General features: G+C 50.1%; 2 protein-coding genes across 4 annotated transcripts in view; one reads left to right on the forward strand and one right to left on the reverse strand.

The window, feature by feature from the left end:
• Positions 1 to 156: 156 nt before the first annotated feature.
• On the reverse strand, positions 157 to 22,782 carry STK11IP (serine/threonine kinase 11 interacting protein). Of its 2 annotated transcripts, XM_072875503.1 has the most exons (24): positions 22,499 to 22,782; positions 22,161 to 22,363; positions 20,020 to 20,094; positions 19,619 to 19,714; positions 18,555 to 18,662; positions 18,276 to 18,347; positions 17,154 to 17,283; positions 16,867 to 16,970; positions 16,136 to 16,225; positions 15,006 to 15,047; positions 14,323 to 14,490; positions 13,938 to 14,019; positions 13,467 to 13,829; positions 13,114 to 13,304; positions 12,052 to 12,162; positions 11,051 to 11,246; positions 9,052 to 9,546; positions 7,472 to 7,587; positions 7,183 to 7,280; positions 6,813 to 6,991; positions 6,466 to 6,550; positions 5,909 to 5,991; positions 4,149 to 4,375; positions 157 to 3,823 (listed from the first exon to the last, which is right to left on the reverse strand). In XM_072875503.1, exons 1-24 carry the CDS (start codon positions 22,743 to 22,745, stop codon positions 3,683 to 3,685), a joined length of 3,702 nt encoding a protein of 1,233 aa, XP_072731604.1. In that variant the 5' UTR covers positions 22,746 to 22,782; the 3' UTR covers positions 157 to 3,682. The 2 variants fall into 2 exon arrangements, with proteins under 2 accessions (XP_072731604.1, XP_072731606.1); XM_072875505.1 differs by lacking the exons at positions 157 to 3,823; positions 6,466 to 6,550 and having other exon boundaries at positions 4,235 to 4,375.
• SLC4A3 (solute carrier family 4 member 3) overlaps positions 22,782 to 22,895 on the forward strand; it is a 35,220-nt gene continuing 35,106 nt past the window's right edge. For both annotated transcript variants that reach the window (XM_072875497.1, XM_072875500.1), the window contains exon 1: positions 22,782 to 22,863. The gene's annotated coding sequence lies outside the window, so the exon portion shown is untranslated. The remainder of the gene's footprint in view (positions 22,864 to 22,895) is intronic.

The raw sequence follows: 22,895 nt of genomic DNA on the forward strand, positions 1-22,895 counted from the left end.
CGCAGGGAACACATGCCCTTTGCTGCTACATCTCCAGTCCCCTGGAGATGAGGCCAGCAGGGATATTCTGCTAGAAGTAAACAACCAGTCCCTCCAGTCACCCAGTTTGATTAGAAACAAGGCTTTGTTAGTTAGACATAGTGCAAGGGGGCTGACATCTAACCCACAGGCTATGTATGCTCAAGGCAGTACTGGTTTAGAGGGCAGAGACAGAGAGTAGGAAGCACTGACATAGCCAAAGCCACAACTGACGCATCATTTTCATTGATGAGTTGAACAGCAGAGTAAGGCAGGGCTGCTATGTGCCCACGGAAAAGCAGTGGTAGCTTCAGGCTCATGGCAATGGCCAGCCTGAAGCCTGAGCCCACAGCTGCCTGGGGCTGCTTGCAGCCTGCCTCCAGAGCCCTGTGGCCACCCCAGGTCTAGCCATCCCTCCAGCTACACACACCTTGAGAAAAGCCTGCTCCAGATAGATGCAGGCAGGGAAATGCTGAGATTCAGACCAGCCTTGCTCCATGCTAGCAGCTGAGTGCTGGAGCCAAGTTCACCCAGAAAATGAGAGAGGAAGGAGGGGGAAAAAAATCAAGTGTCTAAGAGCACAGCTGGGGGACTGCATGCTCAGAGCTGTGACAGGCAGAAGACATCTGCAGCTGGTTCAACAGATGTCACACCTTTCCACAAACCCTGGCTCTCCTATGCAGGCCCTGTTCCTGCATGGCCATCAGTCAGGGCTGCCTGCTGTGCTGGAGTGGAGGAGTGTGTCGGGGAAGCCTTTGCACACACCCAGCTGATGCAATGAGGCCACTTAATCCTATCACTGCACCTAGTGCGAGGAGCCCCACAGCAAAGGGTTCATGATCACAAATTAACCACAAAGGGGTTAATCTGGTAACAACCAGGACAAAACCCTAAGGGAAAACAAAGCAAGTGTTTCATTAAGAGGCAGGAGACAGGTTGTGGCAGCATATGAGAGCTTCCCGGTCAGCAGCCAGAGGAATGCAGAAGAGCAGGGAGCTGTTAACAGGACCAAGAGGCTAGTGCTGAGCTGAGGGCACAAACCTGCAGAGACATGGCAAGGAGCAGAAGCAAATGAGTAGTCACTTCTGCAGTAAAAACCAGGAAGAGCTTGAGAAGAGCTATGGACAGGCACACAGCCGAAACCTTTGGTTCTGGCAGTCCACGCTTTGTCAGGCCGCTCAACACATACCCAGACACTGGTGTGGCAGAGCAAAGGTGCAGCTTGGCTAAGATGGAAAAAGCAAGCTCCAGGGATGGGCTTTCTCAGGGGATCAGCTTACGCAGAAGAGACATCAATGAACTGGTCCAATAACTCCAATTTCGACTCTTACCCTTTGTGAAAAACGCAGCTATAGAAGGTGAAGACAGTACTTACACAAGCTCCTTAAATGGCAAGATGAAGACAGAAAGAAAATCCTTACTGGTCTTTACTGGCTCAGCTGTCTCAGACTCCTTCCCCTGGACAAAGTGCTAGGTGCTGGCAGCGCTTCCACTGAGCTCACTCCTGCTTGCGATCTGAGATCGCTACAAAGGAACGGAGAGCAGCAGCCATATGCCCATTTAGGAAGAGGGGAGAAAGTGGAATGCATTGTGACATCTGCCTCAAGACAGTATAGATCTTGTCAATCAAGTCTACAGAAGGCTAGATAAAAATATCGGCCACTGCGGGCCTTCAGCAACTCAACTGCTTCTGGAAGTGACAGGAGAAAGTCTAATAGTACAGCGATTCCAAGAAAGCGTCCAACTGTGTGCTGCGAGGTGGCCTTCAGACCACTACAAAGTATGGAAACTGAACTTCCTGCTCTCCTAAGGCTATGAGGATGGCATAGCTGGGTTTGAGCAGGGAGGGAAACTATCTCATCTGTCTAGGTGAGACTGGAGCAGCAGGATGCTGTGGGACCAGCTGTTTTCTAGATGAAAGAAGCTGAAGCCACAGACACCAACTTAGGGTATGGTTTCGATGTCATAGAGACAACTTATGGTAAGGTTTGGATGTCATAGAGATTGTTGCAAAGAGCTGCCGTGCTCAGTATCCAAAGAAAACAGGCATCAGGTCACTGAATGACAAATACAGGTCTTTAAAGAAATCACGATCACCTCGCCATAAAACAGAGGTTCTGTCATTAAGGATTCACCAGTTGGAAAACCTGCCCTGAAAGCGTGCTTTGAACACTCACAGCAAGGCAGAGACACTGCTCTGGGAAAAGCAACCATCAGTAAAGGTCCCCAGCTGGCAGCACCTGAATGTAACAGGCCCATTTCTGCTCACCCCAACAGGCAGCTTCAGCTGCACCGAAACACCACGCACAGCACCTCCACTTGCTCTTCACTGGGCAGCGTGCAGAGACCCTGTGACATGGCAAGCCCAGGCCAGGCAGCAGCATTTTTTCAGCTGCATGTAACTCTGTGCAGGAGAGGTTGGGACAAGGTAAAGCCTAGTACAGGGAAGAACCTGGGGGCAGGTACTCCCACCACCACAGCCACAGCAACAGCTCCTGTGAGAGGCACGTCTCTGAGGGCCTGTACAGCCAGTAAGCAACTTGCTGGGGCTGGAAGCCCCCAGGATGCTCACAGGAGAACACCACAACCAGTACCTGCTGTCAGTCTAATCCTGTTGGGCCTTGGTTGCCACTTGGGAGCCAGGCAGGTGGGGAAGATTAGTCTAGCAGCCCATCAGCACCCACCCTGAACAGGAGGGAGAGAATGGCTCGAACCCTGTGAGATGTTGGGGAACCCTTGAGGCTGCTGCAGAGCTAGTATGTAAGACCTTACAAAGACATTACAGCAGTGCAAGAGGATGAAACAAGGAAAGTGTGACAATTCAATAAATATAAGCTTTTATTACAATAGAAAATAGTAAAACTCATGTTAAAATAGACTCTTGCTTTTGGACTGCTCAGAAAAGCCTAAGCCTCACTTTTACCTGCCAGTGCCCACCAGGGTCCTGACCCCTAAGCGATGAGCAACACATTTCTGTGCTAAGAGCCTCACAGCTCTTCCCTCCCCAGTGACAGTGAAAGACTACACCAGCAGACTGAGCCATGCCCCTCCAGGCAGGCAGGTAAGGGCTCTCTGTGGGGTTATTAGTACAACATGCCTCATCCCCTTGTGCAATCAAGGCTCCTGTTTGAAGCAGGCAGCTTTAGGGAAGCCATGGACAAGAGGGAGGGGGAGGAAAGGAAAAAAAAAAATCAGCAGCAGATAATGGCAGCTGTTCTGAGACAGCTAGGAAGGCAGCAAATACACCTGCTAGAAAGACCACAGCGCCCACTGCCTCTGGCCTGCTGTTTGCCTAGTACCACTGCATGTCCCACTGAACATGCTCTGGCCTGGCTCCCCTCTTCCTTCAGTGACACTCTATATTGACCCTGAAGGAGACTAGCAGACGCTGCCAAGTTAAAACTCTGTGTAGCTTATAGAGTAAGCTCCTCACCCTCCACCTCCTCCTTCCATAGCCAGCCCAGTGCAAGTGACTGACTGTGCAGTCTGGACCATCGTGTGCTCCCCCCTCCTCCTCACCAAAAAGGGCCAGGGGCAAAGAGTAGAGTAGAAAGCAGAGGCCGGAGGACAGCAAGGTCAGATGGGAGTGGGAGACACTCGTGCACCATTGCCAGCACAGCAGCACTCTTGACTCCCAAGTCCTGCCCACCTACAGCCGGCAAGCTCACTCCAGTCCCTCGTACACAGCCTTCCGTAGCTCAATCGAGAACATCTCCTCCCAGGGCCTGCGGATCCACTCCACCAGCTCTACCAGGAGCTCAGGGCACTCTGTGCGGATGTGCCAAGTGCTCTCCACCTTCAGCACCTGGGAGGGAGGAAAGAGAGGGAGGCGGATTAGCAGGGCCTAGCCTCAAATGCACTGATCAGCCCTGAGCCGCTATTCCCCAGTGCAGCTGCCAGCTCCTCCCAATTCCCAAGTGACATCCTCCTCCCTCTCTGCTGCCAGCCGTGGAAGTGTCCCTGCATGACTTTTGTACAGCAGCAATTCGCTGTGCCCCCCTGCCTCTGTGGTGCAAGGCCCTAGGTTAGGATGGGAGATGACAGCCCCAAGACACTCTTGGCAGGAAACAGGATCTGAGCACAATCTAGCCCCCAGCATCTTGTGTGCCCCATGACCACCTCCTGGTTACCTCATCATAAAGCATCAGCTTGATGTCACAAGGACAGAGGCGATAGGTTATGACATTGCTAATACTGCTGATTGGCTGCTTCTCCTTCAACTGGATGTTGCTCCTAGGAGGTGTTTCTGCCTCATGGTCTTCATCCGAGGAGGGCTGCACCTGCCACTGGTGATTCTCCTCCAGCAGAAACAGCATGCTTCGGGTGCTCAGCAGGGTCACAGGGAAAGCAGATGCCCCTAAAAGGATATGAGGCAATAGGAGAGGCTTTGCTGAGAGCCTGAGTCACCACAGAACCAGCTTTGCTTTCCATTCCTCCCCTAGGGAAATCCTTTCCAGCAACAGTAACTGGGTGAACAGCCTTATCCAGCTTCCTGACTGAAGAAGGGGAGCAGGGTAGCTAAATGTGGCTGGGCTTGACCAGCTTATCCAAGCTCACTGCAGGAGCATGCATATGAAAGACCACCGCCCAGCAAGTCTGGTCCAGCCTACATCCTCATATAAGGCAGGAAAAGACACTTGAGTCCTTTGACCTCTTAAACAACACTTTGCTACTCCTTAGTTAAACGTCAGCAGCTCCAGTTAAAAGGCCACCTTTTTTGGCCTGAATTAATCTGGCTGCAGATATCTGATGGTTGGAACAGAGAGCACACACAAAATTTAATACCGAGTTGGGGTGCGTCATAAGTATGTCAGGAAGCAAAGTAGTTTTGATAAACTGCAGGGAGCATAAATATCATCCACCTGATTGCAGTGGATGCAAAAGAAAAGCACTAGAACTTGGGAATAAGTCTGATGCACAGAAATAGGGAACCACTAGCAGAACTGGCTGAGGTCACAGGGGATCACAAGTTGCTACAGCAACATGTTGCTTTTCTTGTCACATCTCACTCTTGGGAATTAGTAGGAATATCAGAAATGGGATGTTTAATTAGTCCTGTTTACTTGGCAGTGACGCCTCAGCTGGAACTGTGTCCAGTTTTGAGCACCATACTCTAAAAAAGGAGAAAAACTGTAGAGTAAGAAAAAAGCACTTTAAGTTCTCCCTCCCACAGGCTATTTGTTCAGCTTGAGGAGACCAATAAACATACTTCCCACAGATTCCTTCTCATTCTTGTTCTCTCATACCTCCTCAATGGCCAATGGTGAAAGAGGATGCAAGAGCAGTAACAAATTGGTTAGAATGTGACTAACAGCTAGGCTGATTTTTTCAGTGTCCCAAGCTAAGACGACACTGGAATTGTTCACTGAAGACTCAAATCCCAGGTTTAGCACATTTGGCCCTCAGCAAGCCCTGGGACAGAACTTGGTAGCCTCCAGCAGGCTGTTCCAGACACCTGCTTCTGTTTTCCCAAACCAAGGAGCCTTTCAGCTCCACACACAAACCAGATGTGCATATAACCCCTTAGCTTTCCCTCAGCTAAGGGCAACAATCCAGCCCTTAGAACATTTCCAGCTTCTCACAAGTCATTCTGAGTTGTCACCAAACCTGGTGTGCAAGACCAACTGCTCCCTAGAGCCTGGACTTCCACATCAAAAAGGGCTGGGAGACTCACTGGATATATAGAAAGAAGTATGCTGCTATCCTACATGTCTCAGCACTAAAAAAACCAAACCACCCAAAAAACCCCAAAACAAACCCTCACCCATGCCCCCACCCCATCTCTGCTGCAATGGCCCAGCTCTGTTCCCACAGACTGTACGCTAAAAACACAAGCATGTAAGCAGACAGCACAAGGTGTGAGACACCTGGCCACTGAGATCTCCTGTACCTTGGATCAGGTAGGCCAACAGGTAGAAGAAACAAGTGTCATTTGCAGCTGCAGCGTCTGTGGTCTTGGAGTCCAGCAGAGGCCTAGGGGAGACAGAACAGCAGGCTGATCAAGGAATCACTCCATTTCCAGTCTAGGCTTGCTGCGAGTTAGCTACTGTTCACTGTCCTCTTGAGGATGGGAGGGACCCATCTCTTCCAGATGCTGCAAAATTCCTCTCTGTCCTGTTACTCTGCCCACCACCTTGCCAGCTAGGAACCAAATGCTTCTCGCACATGAGGAGGCAACTCTATGCCTCCCCCTTTTCCTCCCTCCATTATATTCTGCTCAGGCTCCTCCAGGAGAGCTAGAATTGCCCAGCCTGGCTCAGTCCATGACACCCCTTTGCCTGCTCACCCCCTGTGCAGCAGGCACCTGAGCCAGCTGCCTTAAACCTGTAATGTAGGCCTGGCTGCCGCTCCTGTGCTGTCCTGTTTTGAGCACTACGCTTCCCAGGCACTGCTGGACAAGCAGACATCCTTTATCTGAAACCCCAACCTCTCAGAGGCTGTTCTTACCATAGCCAATGTTGTGGATTCATTTCCACAGTGGGGATTTCCTTCACCTTACTCCTGTGCTTAGCAGGCAGCTCTTGCATGAGATCTAAAGAGGGGGAGAAGGCAGACGTCTTTTTTTGCAAGCCCAAGGGCAGTACATAACAGCTCAGGATGGCTCTCTAGTCTACAGAGAGGCACCGGAAGCCATGATGCCAGTGGGGTTCTCCCCCAACTTTTTTCTGAGCTGGCAAGAAGTGAATTTCCAACATACATCCAGCTACACCTCTCCTGGTAGCTCTCCAAGAGCAAATCTTCTAAATCCTCTACCTGCTCGCCTGCCCCCCTCCCCACTACAGCTCTACTCTTACTTGTCAGGGTCTGCAGGAACTGGTCACAGCAGCTTTGGTTCCGGATCAGCAGATTGTAGGAGGCTTTTGGGTTCTCAAACTCCATTCGCAAGCTCTGGTGGCAGAGTCCCACTTCCAGATGGGAAATATCAGACAGGTAGTGAGAGTCATTCTTCTTCAGCCAGTCTGCAGGTTGTCCCCTAATCACAGAGCACAGCCCTCAGCTGCAGTAGGCTGCCCCATCTCTTCTCCCACATCAGATTGCAGCAGGGGGGTTTGCCAGAAGAGCTTTTGCATGTCACCACACCTCCAGGGTAAGGCTAGCACAGGCTGGCACTACCCAGCACTCACAGCCTTACTGCAGGGTCTCACTTGCCACCATTCTCCTCACCTGATAACCCCAGTGACTTCCAGCACGTAAATCTTGAGATCAGAGGCAACCAGGATTGAGAGAAACTCTCCTTGTCGGCCAAACTTCACCATAACCACCTAGAGCACAGAGAGGGTGGGTCACAGCACTGGCCTGCACCTTGCCAGCCCACCCATGGAAAGGACCGACTCAAACACACTGCAGCTCCCTTCACACCTCACAGTCTCTGGGATGCCACCCCAGAGCAGAACTTGCAGGGTGGCTAGAAGGATAGCCAAGGAGCTGTAGGAGTGGTGCTGCAGGAGCTCACCTTGAGGAAGCACTGGAACTCCTCAGCGTTCTCCTCAAAAACCTCCATATCCAGGTACAGCTTCAGGCGATGATCCACAGAACAGAAGTCCCTCGTGTTCAGGACGCCATTTACAGCTGAGGAGAGCAAAGGGTAGGGTTGACGCTCTACCCACTGACCAGATGCTGCCCACGCATGCGACTGGCACCAGGGCAGCAGTGTCACACCCTCTGCACGCCTGCTTCCATCAAGTCTCTCCTCAAGACAAAGGGCCAAAGCCAGGGCTTTCCAGGCCACAGGTCTCAACATGGAGACAGGAGGGGACTCCATCACTCCAACACTTGCTTTTTCAGATATACAAAGCTTTGGTCTAACCCATCTTCAACCTATGCTCAGCTTAGCTACAGGAGGACACTGCTTTGCTGCCAGTTTGGCAGGAGGGCAATTCTTTATTGCAAAGCCAGAAAGACATTTTTCATTTCAGCTGATGTCAGCTCAGGTCAACTTTTTAAACTCTAACTTCAACCGTACTAAGGCTAAAGGGGACTGAGGAAGACATAATTAGGTTTGTCATGCAATTGTATGACCAAATAATTTATACAATAGCCACAATACTGCCCGAGAGTACACACTTCCCAGCAGAGCCTGTTCTCCACCAGAAACACTAATCAACTTCTCCTCAGCAGGAACTTTTTCATGGGCTCAGTTTTAAATTGGGACCTTGCAATTTGACCCAAAACAAGAGACTACTTTATTTCTCCCACTTCAAGTGTACAAGACTGAACATGGCAATCCTAAACACGGGTCCTATGCCAGCTCCTCTTCAGAGGCACTGCAGTCTTGAAAGGCTGGGGAAGATCTCTATAGATCAAGAAGCTGATGGGTTTGAAAATCAGGACTAGACTGCAGTTGCAGTAGAGTCACTTGGTATGCTGGACCAGATGACCTCCATAGCTCCTTTCCAACTTCAGTTATTCTGTAAATCACAAGCTGATGCCCAAGCAAAGGCAGTCTGCTACATCAGAAATCTGAGGCCCTTCACAAAAAGCATTTGTGGACCTCCTAGTAACTGCTATCTTGCACAATAGCCCTCACACAGCCAGCACACAGTCTCTTCTTTTGGACAGGCTTTGTCATCTGAAGCTCACAAAGACCACTGAGGAAAGCACAAGTAACTGCACTAACCAGAGCCTCCAACAAACACACCAGCCTCACACTGCACTTAAGTCAGAGAATAAAGACAGAGAAATTGTGCATACTATTCTCCAAAGGTAATGCTCCAGTTGGCAGCTCACTGGTGCCACAGGAACCCAGTGTGTCTGTAACTGAGCAGTGCAGCTCCCAGAACAAGACCCTATTATTCAGAGTGTGAGCAACAGTAGGGATTAGGAGTTGACTCACTTTTCCCTACCTTCAGGCATGAGGACTGAACAGAAAGGGGAATGAAAAACTGCTCACAGGAACCATGGTCACTGCTGCTCGTGCTTGGTGACCCCCCTTCCCCATTAAACAGGAGGCAGTGCACGCTGCAAGCGCCAGTGATAAAGCCCAACACCAAGCTGTGCACACCCCTAAACCCTGCACAGCTCCTACATACTCACAGGGACTGAGATTCCATGTTTCCTCGGACTCGGAGTTCAAAGAGAGCTGGGAAGGAGTGGGCCCACGAGAAACACTGTAACGGTAGCTCCCCATCAAGCTGCCCCCATTGGTGTCTGTGTGGCTGAGGGACAAGTACTGGCTCTTCATGCCCAGCTCCTTCTTCCTGCAGCCCCCATCTGAACTGCGGGAGCCAGAACGGAGAGTGCCAACATGCTCGCCACTCAGCTCTGGGGTCCTGGTGCTGTTGCTGGTATCCACCTCCGAGCTGTCCTCCCCGCCGATGTAGAACTTCCCACCCTTACAAGCCAGGGCAGGTGCTTCCTCTGGGCCCTCCTGCTGGCTGCCTCCCTCCAGGACAGAGTCTGACAGGTCCTCACTCGTGCTATCAGGGCCAGGTGGCAAAGGTGTGCTGGAGCACACCTCTGAAGGCAGGATGACCACGTGGTCACTGGAACAACTGGGACAGGCTATGGGCTCACCAGCTGCTGCAGCATCTGTGGAAGATTTTGTCCGGGTTGAAGAAAAAGCAGAATAGCTCTCCCCCAACAAGATCTTACTTTCCCCCCCTCCCCGCCGCAACCAGAAACTATCCCTTTCAAAGTAGACAACAGTTATAGTCCAACTTGAGCAGCTTGTTGAGCAGCTCTGTTCAGAATCAGATCCTACACACCTCCCCTTGCAAATCAACAAGAAATTCTGGATCAGTGCCAACATCCACCTGAAATAGCTCTGTTCAGATTTAGGGTGACCAGCGTGTGCTGTAGTTGCAACTGAAACTACATCAGGGCTTTGGCTCATGACTTTCCTCCACTTCATGTCCACAAGTGCCCACATAGCCTTTGAAGCCCAAGCTCATGACCAGTCAATGAAACCTTCCTTAGCCACCTCCACATCCAGCTTGGTTTATCCTCCAGCCCGCCAAACCGCAAGCATGCCGTGTCCCTTCTCCAGCTGTCCTCATCCCTCCTGACCCCAATTCCTGATGCTCCGTTCACCCACACCACAGCAGACTCCCAGCTGGATCCTGGGACCCCCACTACCCTGGCAGGGGGGAGAAAGTGTCCTGGGGTGGAGGAAAGTGCTGCAGCCAGGACAGCACTTCTGCCCTCACTGCAGTACTTCAAGCCCAGGATACTTCATCAAATGAGCAGCATCTTCCAAGCTAAGGCTGGGCACTCCCCACCTCAAATATAAACTGAGCTTTGAAAAATTCAGCAATCAGAAGATGCCTATTCATCACTAGCCATGTCTCAGCCAAAATACCACATCTAGTTTCAGACACCCAAAGAAAAATGCGGACAAATGGGAAAGAGTACAAAGGAGACCAGCAAGAATAACTGCATTGTATGAGATATGACTGACAAGCAAATTATCTAGGGACTTGAGCTTATTTAGTCTAGAGGACAGAATACAGGACTAGTCGTGGGGGGGAGAACAGTGGCCCTCACGTACAAAGAAAGGAATAAATCATTCCTCATAAGGGAAGCAAGACTGGGCTTAAGATCACAGCCAGGGAGACTTAGGTTAGGGTTCCGGTTGTTTTTCTGATGTCTAACAGCCAAAGGTTTACCTGAAATACTGGAGCAGATTCCCCAGAAGCCTCCATTAGCAAAAGCCCTTTAGAACAAATTAGTCTCTGTGGCAGAGCTGACCATGGTTCCAACAGGATAAATGACCTTTAAGGCCTCTCCCAGACTTTGGACTTCTGTGGACCATCTGCAGTTTCCAGCACCCCTATGCTCTCCCAGACCCCAGCCACCCACAACAGGGGTGCTGTTTGCTTAACCTTAAAAGAGTGGCTTATTCCTGCTAGTGAACAAGGCAGGCTCTTCCAAGTCCAAGTGGGCCAAGTGAGAGTACATCCCACAACTGGTTTTAATTCCAGTACAGCCAAGGCATCACCCTCTCCTATACATTCCATGCTCTGCACCACAGCTGCCATTCTGGCAGTCTGCCTAGGCATTAGCAAGCATCCTTTTTCTGGACACTGCATCCTACCTTGATTTGAGGCAACTAGGGTCTCCAGGATTTTGGCGTCTCCAGCCTCTGAAGGATAGGGACCTTGATGCCAGAGCGCCAGGGACTGTGAAAACTCCTGCTTGCATTTCAGGCACTGGAGCTTCGTGGATCCCGTCTCCTGGTCCTGATTTTGCCGATTCTCCTCAACAGCTGGGGACAACACTTCAAGGACACACTAAAAGTAGTAGCACAGGGAAAAGAGTGCTAGCAGGCAGCTATAACTGTCCTAATAAAAGCAAGCCTCTGACATCAGCAAGTCTCCTACCATGCCTCATTACAGCATTTCAGAGTGCAAGGGGTACAGGGCCATTTCCCACCTAAAAGAGTACAACAGCCAGTCTGTGCAAGACTTGCCAAGGGCACGGAGCTTCACAGCAGAAGGCCAAGAAAACCTGTTTTTGCAGGTCGGTGCCTTGTATCTACATACTGACAGGCTCTCCCTGGAACTCTGGTCTCAAAGGTCCCATCTATTTGTGCCTTCTCTGTAACAACTTGTTTAAATGTACTTAAACAACAGTACCTCAAGAAAAATACTTGGATTTGAGACCAGAGTTGCTACAGCAGCTGTGCAGACCAGAGCCGCCATAGCACTGACACTCTCACTGTCCAGAGGGCTAAGTACAGGCTAGTGCATCACTCAGCACCCAGGAAACATTATGTTGCACATGCACAACAAGTAAGGATCACTAACTGAACTACTAACTTTTTTCCCCAAGAGGGAGAAAACTGCAAGGCTTTCTCCTTGAGAGCACCCTTTATGCTCCAGGAGCTCCACTGCCCATGGCCATGCTCACAGGGCCCTCCATAGGTCATTTGTGCAGCAGGAGAAATCCTGAGCTTACAAGCCAGACGTGGGCTGCCACAGGGCAGCAGATGCACATGTACTCTGAGAACAGGGGCCCTGTTGCTGGCTGGAAGAATTCAGTGTCTTCCAGCAACACTGCCCCCCTCCCCAGGCTTCCCCCTCTAGCCTCCCCTACCTGTAGACACTGCTCTGGGTAGTCGTCAAGCACCACATATTTGCGCTTCTGCCGGTCCCTGCGAATGTAGCTGAAGTGCAATGTGAGGACAGGGAAAACTTGCTCCAGGTCCTGCAGGAGACAGAAAACACCAGTTCTAGAAAGAGGGCGCAGCATCCAGTATACAGACTGCATTTGTTTGCAACTGGCTGAAACGTGGCCATACAAGCACTTAATTTAGTAAGCCTTGAGTAGTCAGGCCTCCATAGCTGATAGCATTTGGGAGCCTGATAAAATGGGCATAAATAAATAAATAAAAATAAAGCTCATGAGTTCTGAGGACAACGGTAAGTTTCAAGGGCCAGAACAAAGCATTTCAAACAAAACACCTTTTCACGAATGTATTTCAGAAGAATATCAAGCCACAAATATTCAAGAGGTACAAGGGCAGGAAAAAAAAAAAAGAGTTGGAGCTTTTGAGGAAAACAGTATTAGAGAAGCCTGTGAACATGTCCATGCACACATCATACATTAAAATCCTACCACGAGGAAAAAGAGATTTCCAAACTCCCTTTCTAAAGAACCACAAAAGCAAATAGGGCTGGTAGTGCTAAAGCATGCACCTAGAGCGGATGGAAAACCACCCACTGAGCTACCAGTAGCTTTCTAAACATCACACTACGCTCAGTGCTGCACGGTCTAAGAAAAAATGCAACCCGCAAACAGTCCTCCAAGGCCAGGGTGATATCCCAGCGAGGAACGGATGGGAAGGCGGTCTCCATTTCATTTAGGCTCCTCTTGAGAAGTCTCTCATTCCTGCACACTGGAACAAGTCTAGCCATTGTCTTTTACCTCCAGCTTTGTAACAGAATTGGTGCTGGCTTCTGCCGCATTATCACAGGTACTCTAAGCAATACAGATGCTGTTAGATACACATGCATTGGGTGGAAAAGATGCTCAATCAATCAGGCTTTGCAGGAGCTAGGAAAAGACCTGCAGGGTACTCTGACAGAAGCCCAAATCCAGAATGCTGGCCCGCACAGGGAGTAAGATGCCAAAGGATCACACAGAGGTATAACTCACCATCCTCTTCCAGTTCATCTTGGAGGTCTCCACCTTCTGCAGGCATTTCAGCTCCAGCCTATGGAGGACTCTGGCAGCCTTCAGTTCCACCTCAATCACATGCTTAGCTGTGACTCGCAGGAAGATCCAGTCTGGCTCTGGGTCCCCTTCACCTTCTATTTGGCTCACCAGCACTGGCTGGCAAAGGTCCACTGCCGAACAAGACACAGTACAGGTCAGTACACACTTGGCCCAAGTCTTTAAAATTCCCACAATACTAGGCAGCATGATAAAGCTTCAGGGATATCATATTTGATCCATCTATTCTATTGTCACCCAAGCCCTCAAACACAGCAGTGAAAGGACCTATTTACCTTCTGGCTTCTCCTCTTCTTCCTCCCCCAGCATTAGCTCATCTGCCTCCTCTTCTCTCTGTTCTCCTTCCACAGGCTCATCCAGCTGTACTTCAGGCTCTTCCTCCTTCTTAGTATCATCCAAAGGAGGAGAGGATTCTTTCTGGGATACTTGGGGTTTTCCTTGCTCTGGGTCAGAGCTCTCACTCTGCAAGTCCGTTGCAGCAGGTCTGCCTGCGATCTCGTCTGCAGAATGGCTACGGCAGATGACAGGTACTTGGTCATGCTCCTCCAGGTGTCTCTTGTACTGCAGCCAGTCAACACCAAAGCGATCTCTGAAGCTGTCCAAGAGCTTCATCTCCTTTTGGTGCTGTAGGACCAGGCCTGCAGAGAGAAAACTTGGGAAGTATGAAAATAGTCACCACGCCAGAGCACTCCTCTGACTGTGGGCAGTTCAGCTGCTGTGTTACTGAGGAAGAAGACAAGTCTCACCAGCAGAGAGAGGTAAAGCCTGGGACTCGTGTTCTGTATCACTGGGCTCCGAAATGCTCGCTCTACGCACTTTGACTTTTCCCTGGAACAAACAGGGTAAGAATAGTTGGGAGGCACCAAGAACAACCAAAACAGCACCTGATGAGGGGCTCTGCCAAGCTGAAGGGTTCATAGCTGTTACAGTGCAGAAGCGCACCATGAAACATTTGTCACAGTATATCAAGACTGACGTTAAGCCCAGCCTCTTCCTAACACACAGCAGCATAGAAGCTCACTACCGCAGTCAGTACAAGACCACATCTCACTGCACGAGGCTTTCACATCAAGGAAGCCCCTTCACCCAACATGCCAGCTACATGGTTAAGAAGCTGTCTCAGTCCCAGACCTTGCTTTTCTTCCGAGGGAGCCTGACAGCCACATTCTCCGCTGGGGACTGACTGTCACTGAAGTCTGCAGCACAGGAACTGTCCAGAGCACTGCGGTCCAGTGCAGTCTTCTCTGAGGTAGAAGTGTGGATGGACTGTGACACACTTTGCACAAGTCTTGGGAGGTGCTAAAGCCAAAAGAAGAGAATGCTGCCTGCTGAGTGCAAAGGGGAGACAAGGTAACCAAGCCACAACTCAGGCTGACAACTTCCCTGCCCACCCCTCACCCCTTTCACACAAACTTTCACCATCTCAGTCGAAGTGGTGACAACATATCCTGCCTGGTTGACTGGATTGTTTAATACGATCACTCTGATTTAACTCAATCTTTGCCTTTCTTAAAAACAGCAGATGGGAAACTGATAACTGTTTTGCTGACGTGTAATTCAAGTATCAAGTACTAGATAGTACCTGAAGAGGAAACAGGCAAGTCTCCAAGTTCTGCAAGGCTACATAGGACAGAATAAGTTACACCAGCCAGTCCCAACAATTACTAGGAATCAGCGTGGCCTGAGCCAAAATGAACTGTGTCAAAGAGTCAAGGCAGCCCACACAGATTTAATGGGACACACAACAATGCAAAAACCTGTTAGAGTTCCCACTCCCAAAGCCAGTAAGATCAGTTTACAGCAATTGTACTTACCATTAGGTCCGAGGAAGAGAGTGGCTCCCCATCCAAGAGGAACTGTAATTAGAGACCCGTTTGCAAGTCAGATTCCATTTGGCTGGCACATACTCAGCGCAACATCTACTGACTCCTATTCCCCTTCAGGCCACCCTAGGGTTGGGATCCCTGGCACAAAACTGCAAAGACTACCAGAAACAACCCTGTTCCTGCCTATCCATCACTCCTTTAGTTGTAGCTACCTGACCTAATAGCATATAAGGCCAGAAGGGACCATTGTGGTTTTCCTGTTTACAGACTTTACAACTCCCACAAACATATCCAAGACAGTTCGTGGAAGAGATACAACAGATTATTCTGCAACAACTCACTAATTGTTTTGAAAGGTACTCACTTTCACCTCAAAGCTTGTACCCTACTTCTAGCCTGAGTCTACCTAGCTTCCAGTAACTTGAGCTCAGTGAAAGCTTGTTCCAAGATGCAGTCTGAAGACAACAAACCCAGCCATTTGCCACTAATACAAAGGGCAGACCAGCTCTGGAACACCTCTGACCCTTAGCAAGAAAGTTTACTTTGCTAAATTGCCAGAATGCTGTCTTTGCTGGCTTCTTTATGTAAAGTCAGATTACCAAGAATAGACCTAAGCACCAGAGTGCAAGGGAAACAGTGATGACACTTAGCTGAGAGCAGAGTGACGGGGAGAAGGAAAGAGGTGGCCACGGCTGCCAAAGGAATATGTAATTAGGCAAGGGGGGCCAAGCCAGCGAGTTCCTTCTTTGCAAAGTCCAGCTACATAGTCACTGTCTAGCAGGAACAGAGTAAAGTTTTGGGATCGTCAGTGAGCAAAACTGATGAAGTAGACTGTGAAGACATATTAAGATCTGAGGTATTGCAAACCTGAGATCAGTATTCAACTCTGCCCTGGCCAGCACGCCACATAAAAATTTAAGGATAAATTACTCTACTTGAAAAAAAAAAAAAAAACAACCCCAAAAAAAACCAAACCAAAAAAACCCCAAACCCACAAAACAATCACCACTGTTATACCACTGGAATAAATTTTCGGGTTTATGAAATTCTTTCCCCTGAGTGTCAGAACACCCTATGCCTTCAACAGCAGGGGCAGAAGGCATATGGCTAATACTCACATTGGAGGAGGCTGCCCTGGGAGACAGATGTACAAGGGTTGCAGATCGGTGGTTTGGATGGAACCATAATGGGTTTCCCTCTAAATGCAGCTGGATGGGGGACATAGAGAAATTGTTATTAGATGCAATACTCTATACCCCAACATAATCTGCCTGCAGGCTCCAGGCTTTCTCTCTGCCTCAGCAAATATCCTTGCAGTGGAATGGTGATCAAGCCAGGAGAGGACTAAGCTTTTACAGTGCTCCCTGAAAGTTGTTCAGCAAATAGAGAAAGAAATTAAAGTACTTCCTACTCATGCCCCTAAATCATTAGGAGCTTTTTCAGTATTGACTCTGAGAAGTGTTGAGAGAACAGTCCTTTGCAGGCTATCTTCCTTCACAAGCACTATAGTGACTGCAGTTATCTTCCTTCAGACTTCTCTGAACACACAAATCCACAACAGGACTAGGGTAGGATCTTTACTGAATTTGACAGTGTTAAAATCAGAAAAGGGGAGCAAGGAGATGGGGATGAATATATAGAAAAAGGTTAGCTTGAGCAGGGGTCACCAAAAATGAAGGCTGAAATACAGGTGTTTCTCCAAGGCTCCCCCATCAGCTTCCCGCATTAAAATCAAATGCTCAAGAGTTGAATTGATCTTTCAAAACTCTCTTCTTACCACACAGTCTCTACCTTGCACCCCCTGACCATGACATCTCTAATCTACCAATCCATCAGGCTTTGTGCTTACTTTTTTTACATAGTGCAGAGTGGACAATGGTGCCAACTGGGCATGTTCCAGCAGCAGGTTATAGGCCACATCCAGGTGCTGCAGACTCACTAGCTGTTCAACCCCTGCAAACAAAGCAAGAAGCCATCAGCACACTAGAAGATATAACTTAGGAACCTCCCACCTACCGCTCTCCCACAAAATTGAACCCTAGTAACAATAGCTGTGCCCAAGATTTCAAGTTCTGTTCCTCCTCGAGGAAGAGAGAAAGGCCTCAAGTCAGAAATGCTCCTCCCTTGCGGGCTCACCATTAATGCTGTCAAGCTCATTGTTGCGCAGGATCAGAGTCACCAGCTTCGATCGGCTGAAGATGCCAAGGTTTGGCACCTTGGACAGGAAGTTATAAGCCAGATTGAGGTACTCTAGTTCTGTAAGGGTCTGTTCAGAGAGAAGAGCAGCACCAGATCAATTGGGACCTTAGCTCAAAGCCTGACCCTGAACTCAAGACAGGGCACTAGCCCCTACCATTTTTTCCATCCCACCAAGGTCAACCAACAAGTGAGTTTCTTAAGACTATTTCTGCAGCAAGACTTTGACGTTCACATTTGGAGTCATTTGTCTAGGGGCGCTCAGCATGATCTAACCGCTTTACAAAATCTGCTAGGAGCAGCTTTCTCCTTCCTCATCAACTTCAATGGAGCACAGGAAGGGACTGGACCCCCTGCCTCAGCAAAAGGGCTGAACTACCAAAGCAAGCCCTTTCTTACCTTTGCAAAGGTGATGGTGAATGATACATTGTGAGCCCCACCAACTCCACGAAAAGCTGTTTCATAGCTTCTCTTAAAAGAAGCAGATCTAGCCCAGCAGAGCAAGGATTTCATTGCCATTCCCCAGAGACACACATGCCACTGTGATGGACTACCACCTTTCTAAAGTAACTGACAGAAGATTTCTGAGAGCAAGAAGGAAATGCTACTGGCAGTCTGAACAAACTGAACAGCAAGTCTCTACAGCCCCATGCCTGGCTACATAATTCCCACCTGCTGCACAGATTACAGCGAAGTCTTGGCCACAACGGAGCGCACACTGCATGCGCAACTGTACATACAGTATACACTTTATGTATCGCTGTATTTATCACTCGGCCACACTGGAGTGCCAAGTGATACATACAGTGATACATACAGCTAACTTTCCTTTCTTGGAGCAGATGAGGAACATTGTCTTCTCTGCCTCAGTGGTACACAGGCTGCACATACAGGACAACAGTTTCAAGGCTGCAAGCGCTAGTTCTAAATCACATGCCTGCTGGGCCACATCTCCAATTTCTTTTGTTATACTTCACCTAGCAGGTACATGGTTAATGATTACAGCACTTTAGCAATGTCCTCTCCATACGAGGAAACTGGTGCTTAGCCCAAGATACTCACCGTTAAATAGTGCTCACAATCCTGGATCTTGTTGTGACTCAAATCCAAGACTCTCAGAGCATTCAGTAATTGCTGAAGGACAAAAAGATACTAAATCAGATCCTACAAACGTCTCCATTGCAGCATGGAAACCCTGTCCTGCTGGGAGAGGCCAGAAAAATTAACACTGCCCACTCCCTCCCACCCAGACCTAGCAGCATCAGTAAAGGAATGCCCAGTTCTTGGCTCTGATCACCTCCTCTCTTCCCATCCGTCATGCAGGAAGGATGCCCTACTCACCAGTGAGTCATCCAAGGCAGTGATCGAGTTATAGCTGAAGTTCACAGTCTGCAATTCCAACCACGGGAGAGCACAGCTCAGATCTCCACCACATGCTGAAATGATTTCCTAGGAAGAAGTGAGGAGCCATTCCTTGGTGAGTACTAGCTGTTACCGTAACAGCAGATGAACACAGGAGAACATCTAGTCTAGAACAAGGCTGGCATATTGTGCTTTACAGACCTTGCCTTGCCTAGAGTGGTGATGACTTATGTCACTAATTCAAGTATTTGGAGGTGGTGGGAATTCCACGGCTAAATATTTAGAAAGAAGGGGAGATGCTTTTGCTTCCTACACTCATGTGGCAATAGTTAACCTAACATGTTACAATTCGTAGGCTCTGAACACTAAGCACAAAGATTCATGCTAACAAAACCTTTTTCAGACCTCCATCAAAGCAGAAGTAAGATACATACGCCCTGGCCAAACAACTTGTGCTCTGGCAGACAAAAGAAGCTTTCAAAGCAACTCCCTACCAGCAGCCCCTGTTCCCCTGCAGGCAGCTGCTTCTGCGCCACAGACAGAAGCCCAGAGCCCCACTGCTAGCACAGCCCACACTACTTAGTTCTCCACAGCTGGAGCTTGCCTTCATGTCTCAGAAACCTGCTGGGCACCAGTGCAGATAGGACACTGGGGCACAGCATTCCCTCTGACAATCGTCTCTAATTAAAGTTTGCTGAGGTACAATGAAATAAACCTCGATCAGCTGCGGGCCTTTGAATGTGGAAACAACCAGACACACAGAACGATCAGACCTAGCTGATGTGAATATTGACCAGAGCCAGAAATTCTCAAGCAGCTAAAAAGGAGACTACAGAGCACAATTGTATCCAACCAGGGAATACTTCAACACTGTTTGAGTCAGGAGTAGGACCCCAGAATGCAGAAGGGAGAAAAAACCATATACAACATGGCTTGATAAGATGGTTAACACTATCTCCTGCATCTTTCCTGTGTGAAGGGCTGTAGGATCAAGACAGCCTTTCTCCTGCAATTCTCCCCACAAGCTGTGTAGAGACACTCACCTCCAGTGTACTGATACATTTGCAACAGGTTAGAGATTCCAGCTGAGAATAGACAAATCGCAGTCCCCGGAGGCAGTGTGGAGGGACAGACCTCAACTGCAGCAGTGATGAGAAAGTAAGGACAACATCAAAATATTACAGCGTAAGAGCAGCTGCCATCCCAGGCCCATCTCTGCAACGGATATCCCATTTCCCTGCTGGAGCCTCCCTCCCTAATACTCCAGCCTTTGCTCATATCCAACCTTCACCACAAGCAAGTGTTGCAGGAGTTTAGGACTTAGCCTTCTAGGGAAGCCACAAAAGCCTACCCAGTTTTTAGGAGCAGAGGCATTCTGCAACCACAAAACTAAGTCAAGAAAAGCCAAACAAGACTCAAAGCCAGTTCTGCCTCCTATACTTACTTCCAGATGACGGAGGGACTTGAAAGGGAAGATCTTCACAGCAGATTGCAAAGCACAGTTTGAAACATGAACAAGCTAGAGAAATCAGAAAAGAAGTCTCATGTCAAGCTTGATTTGTGCTGCAATACCGCCCTCCCGATGCACCAACTGCAGCACCTTTAACAGGCCCCCCCTCCAGCTCGGGTGGTCACTAACAAGCTCTCCTCCGACTCTGGTATTGGCACTGTCTCCTGGCCCCATAGTTCAATAGAGGTCAAAGAGAAAAGTGTGTTAGAACAAGACCACGATCTGCCAGACCATAGAGCTCCTTTTCTTCTCCCCTGCCCACATGGCTTCACCGCTTTCAGAACCACAGGGAGGTCTGGCAGCTGGATTCCTCATCAGCCACCACTAACAAATCTACTAAATAAAGAAAATCTAACTGCTGGAGCTATGTTTATCGAGCAACTGAGCTGAACTGGGGTGGGAGGTGTGCATGTGCATTTCACTAGAACAGGCCAAATAAGGCAAATCACAAGCAGATCCAATGCAAAACAGATGTGGTCTCCAAGACACTGTTAGCATTAGACTGGGGTACCTGCAAACCTCCTCTTTGCATTCTATAGTGCAGCCACAGGCTCTTTCACCACAGGGTAATTAGGCTGTGTTCAAGTACCACAAAGAAGCTTATTAAATCCAGCTTCTTATGCTTTCTATGGACAGTGCATAAACAGTATTTCAGACACGGTGAGTAATGAAGTAGTTAATGCTTCCACTGCGGACACCAGAGTACAACTGGAGAGACCATCTCTGCCAGCTACATCCACATTCACGCAGAAGTGACTCATCAGGTGCAGAACAGACATCTGAAGGCCTCGTCACCACTACCGCTTCCACAGTTACAGCCCTGGAGGCGATGAATCACTGCCCACTGCCTGCCAGCATTAATGCGGCATGTTGAACAGGACCATTTGTAGGGGAAGCTTGCACTGGGAAGCTCTGATGATCAGTTTTAGCAAAGTCTATTTCAGATGCCATCCTTGCTCTGTGTCCTGAGCATCTCCTCTCCCTCCACTGCCTTAAGAATCTGATCATGCTGATATAAATTATTAGTTTCTCCAAGCAAATCAGTAACTGCACCACAATGGGTAGCTTCCCCTTCTTTACGGGCTTGTTACAGAAAAAACCCATTTTTTGCTTAACACAAGCACTTACCACAACATCCTCCTGACTGCCGTGTCCCTCCCTGCCTCCTCCTGCTGGAGGACCTGTGTTTCTCCACAGGCTCTGGGCCCTGCTCCAATCTCCACCCTCAGCACACTGCTACAAAACCCTCCCAACAACATTCAGATAATCTCTCCAATCTGCCTCATACGGAAAACACTTTTAAAGACATCGCAGGCCGTAGTGCTCAGCCACAACACCTCCTGAGCACCACTGTGCTCCTAAGAACCTAAGAACAGCTGCTAATTTCCATTCCCCTTTCAGGCCCATTTCACCTCTACTACCCTCCTCGCAGTGCCAAGCATAATCATGTGCAGCCTCATAACACATGCCACCTTTCAAAAAGCCCTCTGAAGAACCCCTAGCTCCATACTTTTATCTTTATTACAGCCTTCTTAAAATGAATGAGGACACGTTACTAGCAATGTCCCATACTGTGAAACAGATCAACCAGAACCACTGCCCAGGCAGGAGCGTGTAAAACTCAAGAAATAAGAAGCAGAAGGTCTCAGAGTAGTGGGTGCTCTGCTGCCTCGTGCAGATCAATCATCACTCAGGGAGCACTCAGCTGTGCTCAGCTGCCAGATACTGCCTGAATTGCTCAAGCATTTCAGGAAATAATCATTTTCCCAACAATGTCAACACCTTACCAAGGTCAGAACGTAATTAACCCCTGCTGCCCGTTTTTAACTCTGAAAAACTTTCCGCTGAGTTGCATGGCTGATCCTAGACGAAGTAGCTACACACTATCACGCTGAACTATGACTCCATGCAACAGCCCTGCGAGAGCTATCTGACCCACGTAGCAAGCACCTAAGAGGGGGTCAATGGGCACCAAAGGAGGGCACTCTGAAGCAGGCAGCTGTGCCTGCCACCTCCACCGGCCAGCCTTGCAGCACCCCTGGCCCCTCACATCCCTGGCCGTGGTAGGTACGGACCTTCAGGGAGTGAGTCTTCTGCAGGACGTCGAAGAGGAACTGCGCCTGGAGGATGGCGGCTGTCTCGGCGGGGTGCGAGGGCAGGGCCACGAAGCCCCGGTTCTGGTTGCGGGAGCCCAGGTGCTGCTCGAAGACCTGCGTGAGGTGCTGCAGGGTGGGGGTGAGCAGCGTCAGCGTGCTGGAGCCGTCCAGGACGAGGTCCCCTGCAGGGAAGGGCAAGGACGGGCCAGGCCGTGAGCGCCGCTGCCCCCACACCAGGGCCTTCACTCCGGCCCGGCTCGGCTCGGCCCTTCCCGGCCCAGCCCAGCCCAGCGGGGCCCGCGGCGGCCGCTACTCACCCGCGTCCTGCAGCAGCCGCGCCAGGCCGCGCACCAGCGTCTCCGCCGCCGCCATCTGCAGGGGGGGGAAGGCCGAGGCGGCGGAGGCCGAGGTGACCGCAGCCCGGCCCGGTCTAGCCCAGCCCGGCTCGTCCCGCGCCGCCGGCGGCCCCTCGCACTTCCGCGTTACCACAGAGACGCGCCCTTCCGCCGCACCAGCGAGGCGGGCGCCGCGGCTAGAGCGCCGCCGCTTACATCCGGTTGCCATGGAGCCCGCCCCAGCGTCCCCCTCCCGCCCGGCGGGGCCCGCGCCCCCCGGCCCCCGCCCCGCCGCCGCCCCGCGCCGCCGGGGGAGCGCCCCGCGCCGCCGCCCCGCAGCCCCACCGGTAAGCGGGGGCGGCCCGGGAGGGGCGGCGGG

The sequence above is a fragment of the Ciconia boyciana genome, chromosome 10, assembly GCF_034638445.1.
Source record: "Ciconia boyciana chromosome 10, ASM3463844v1, whole genome shotgun sequence".
Classification (NCBI taxonomy): domain Eukaryota; kingdom Metazoa; phylum Chordata; class Aves; order Ciconiiformes; family Ciconiidae; genus Ciconia; species Ciconia boyciana.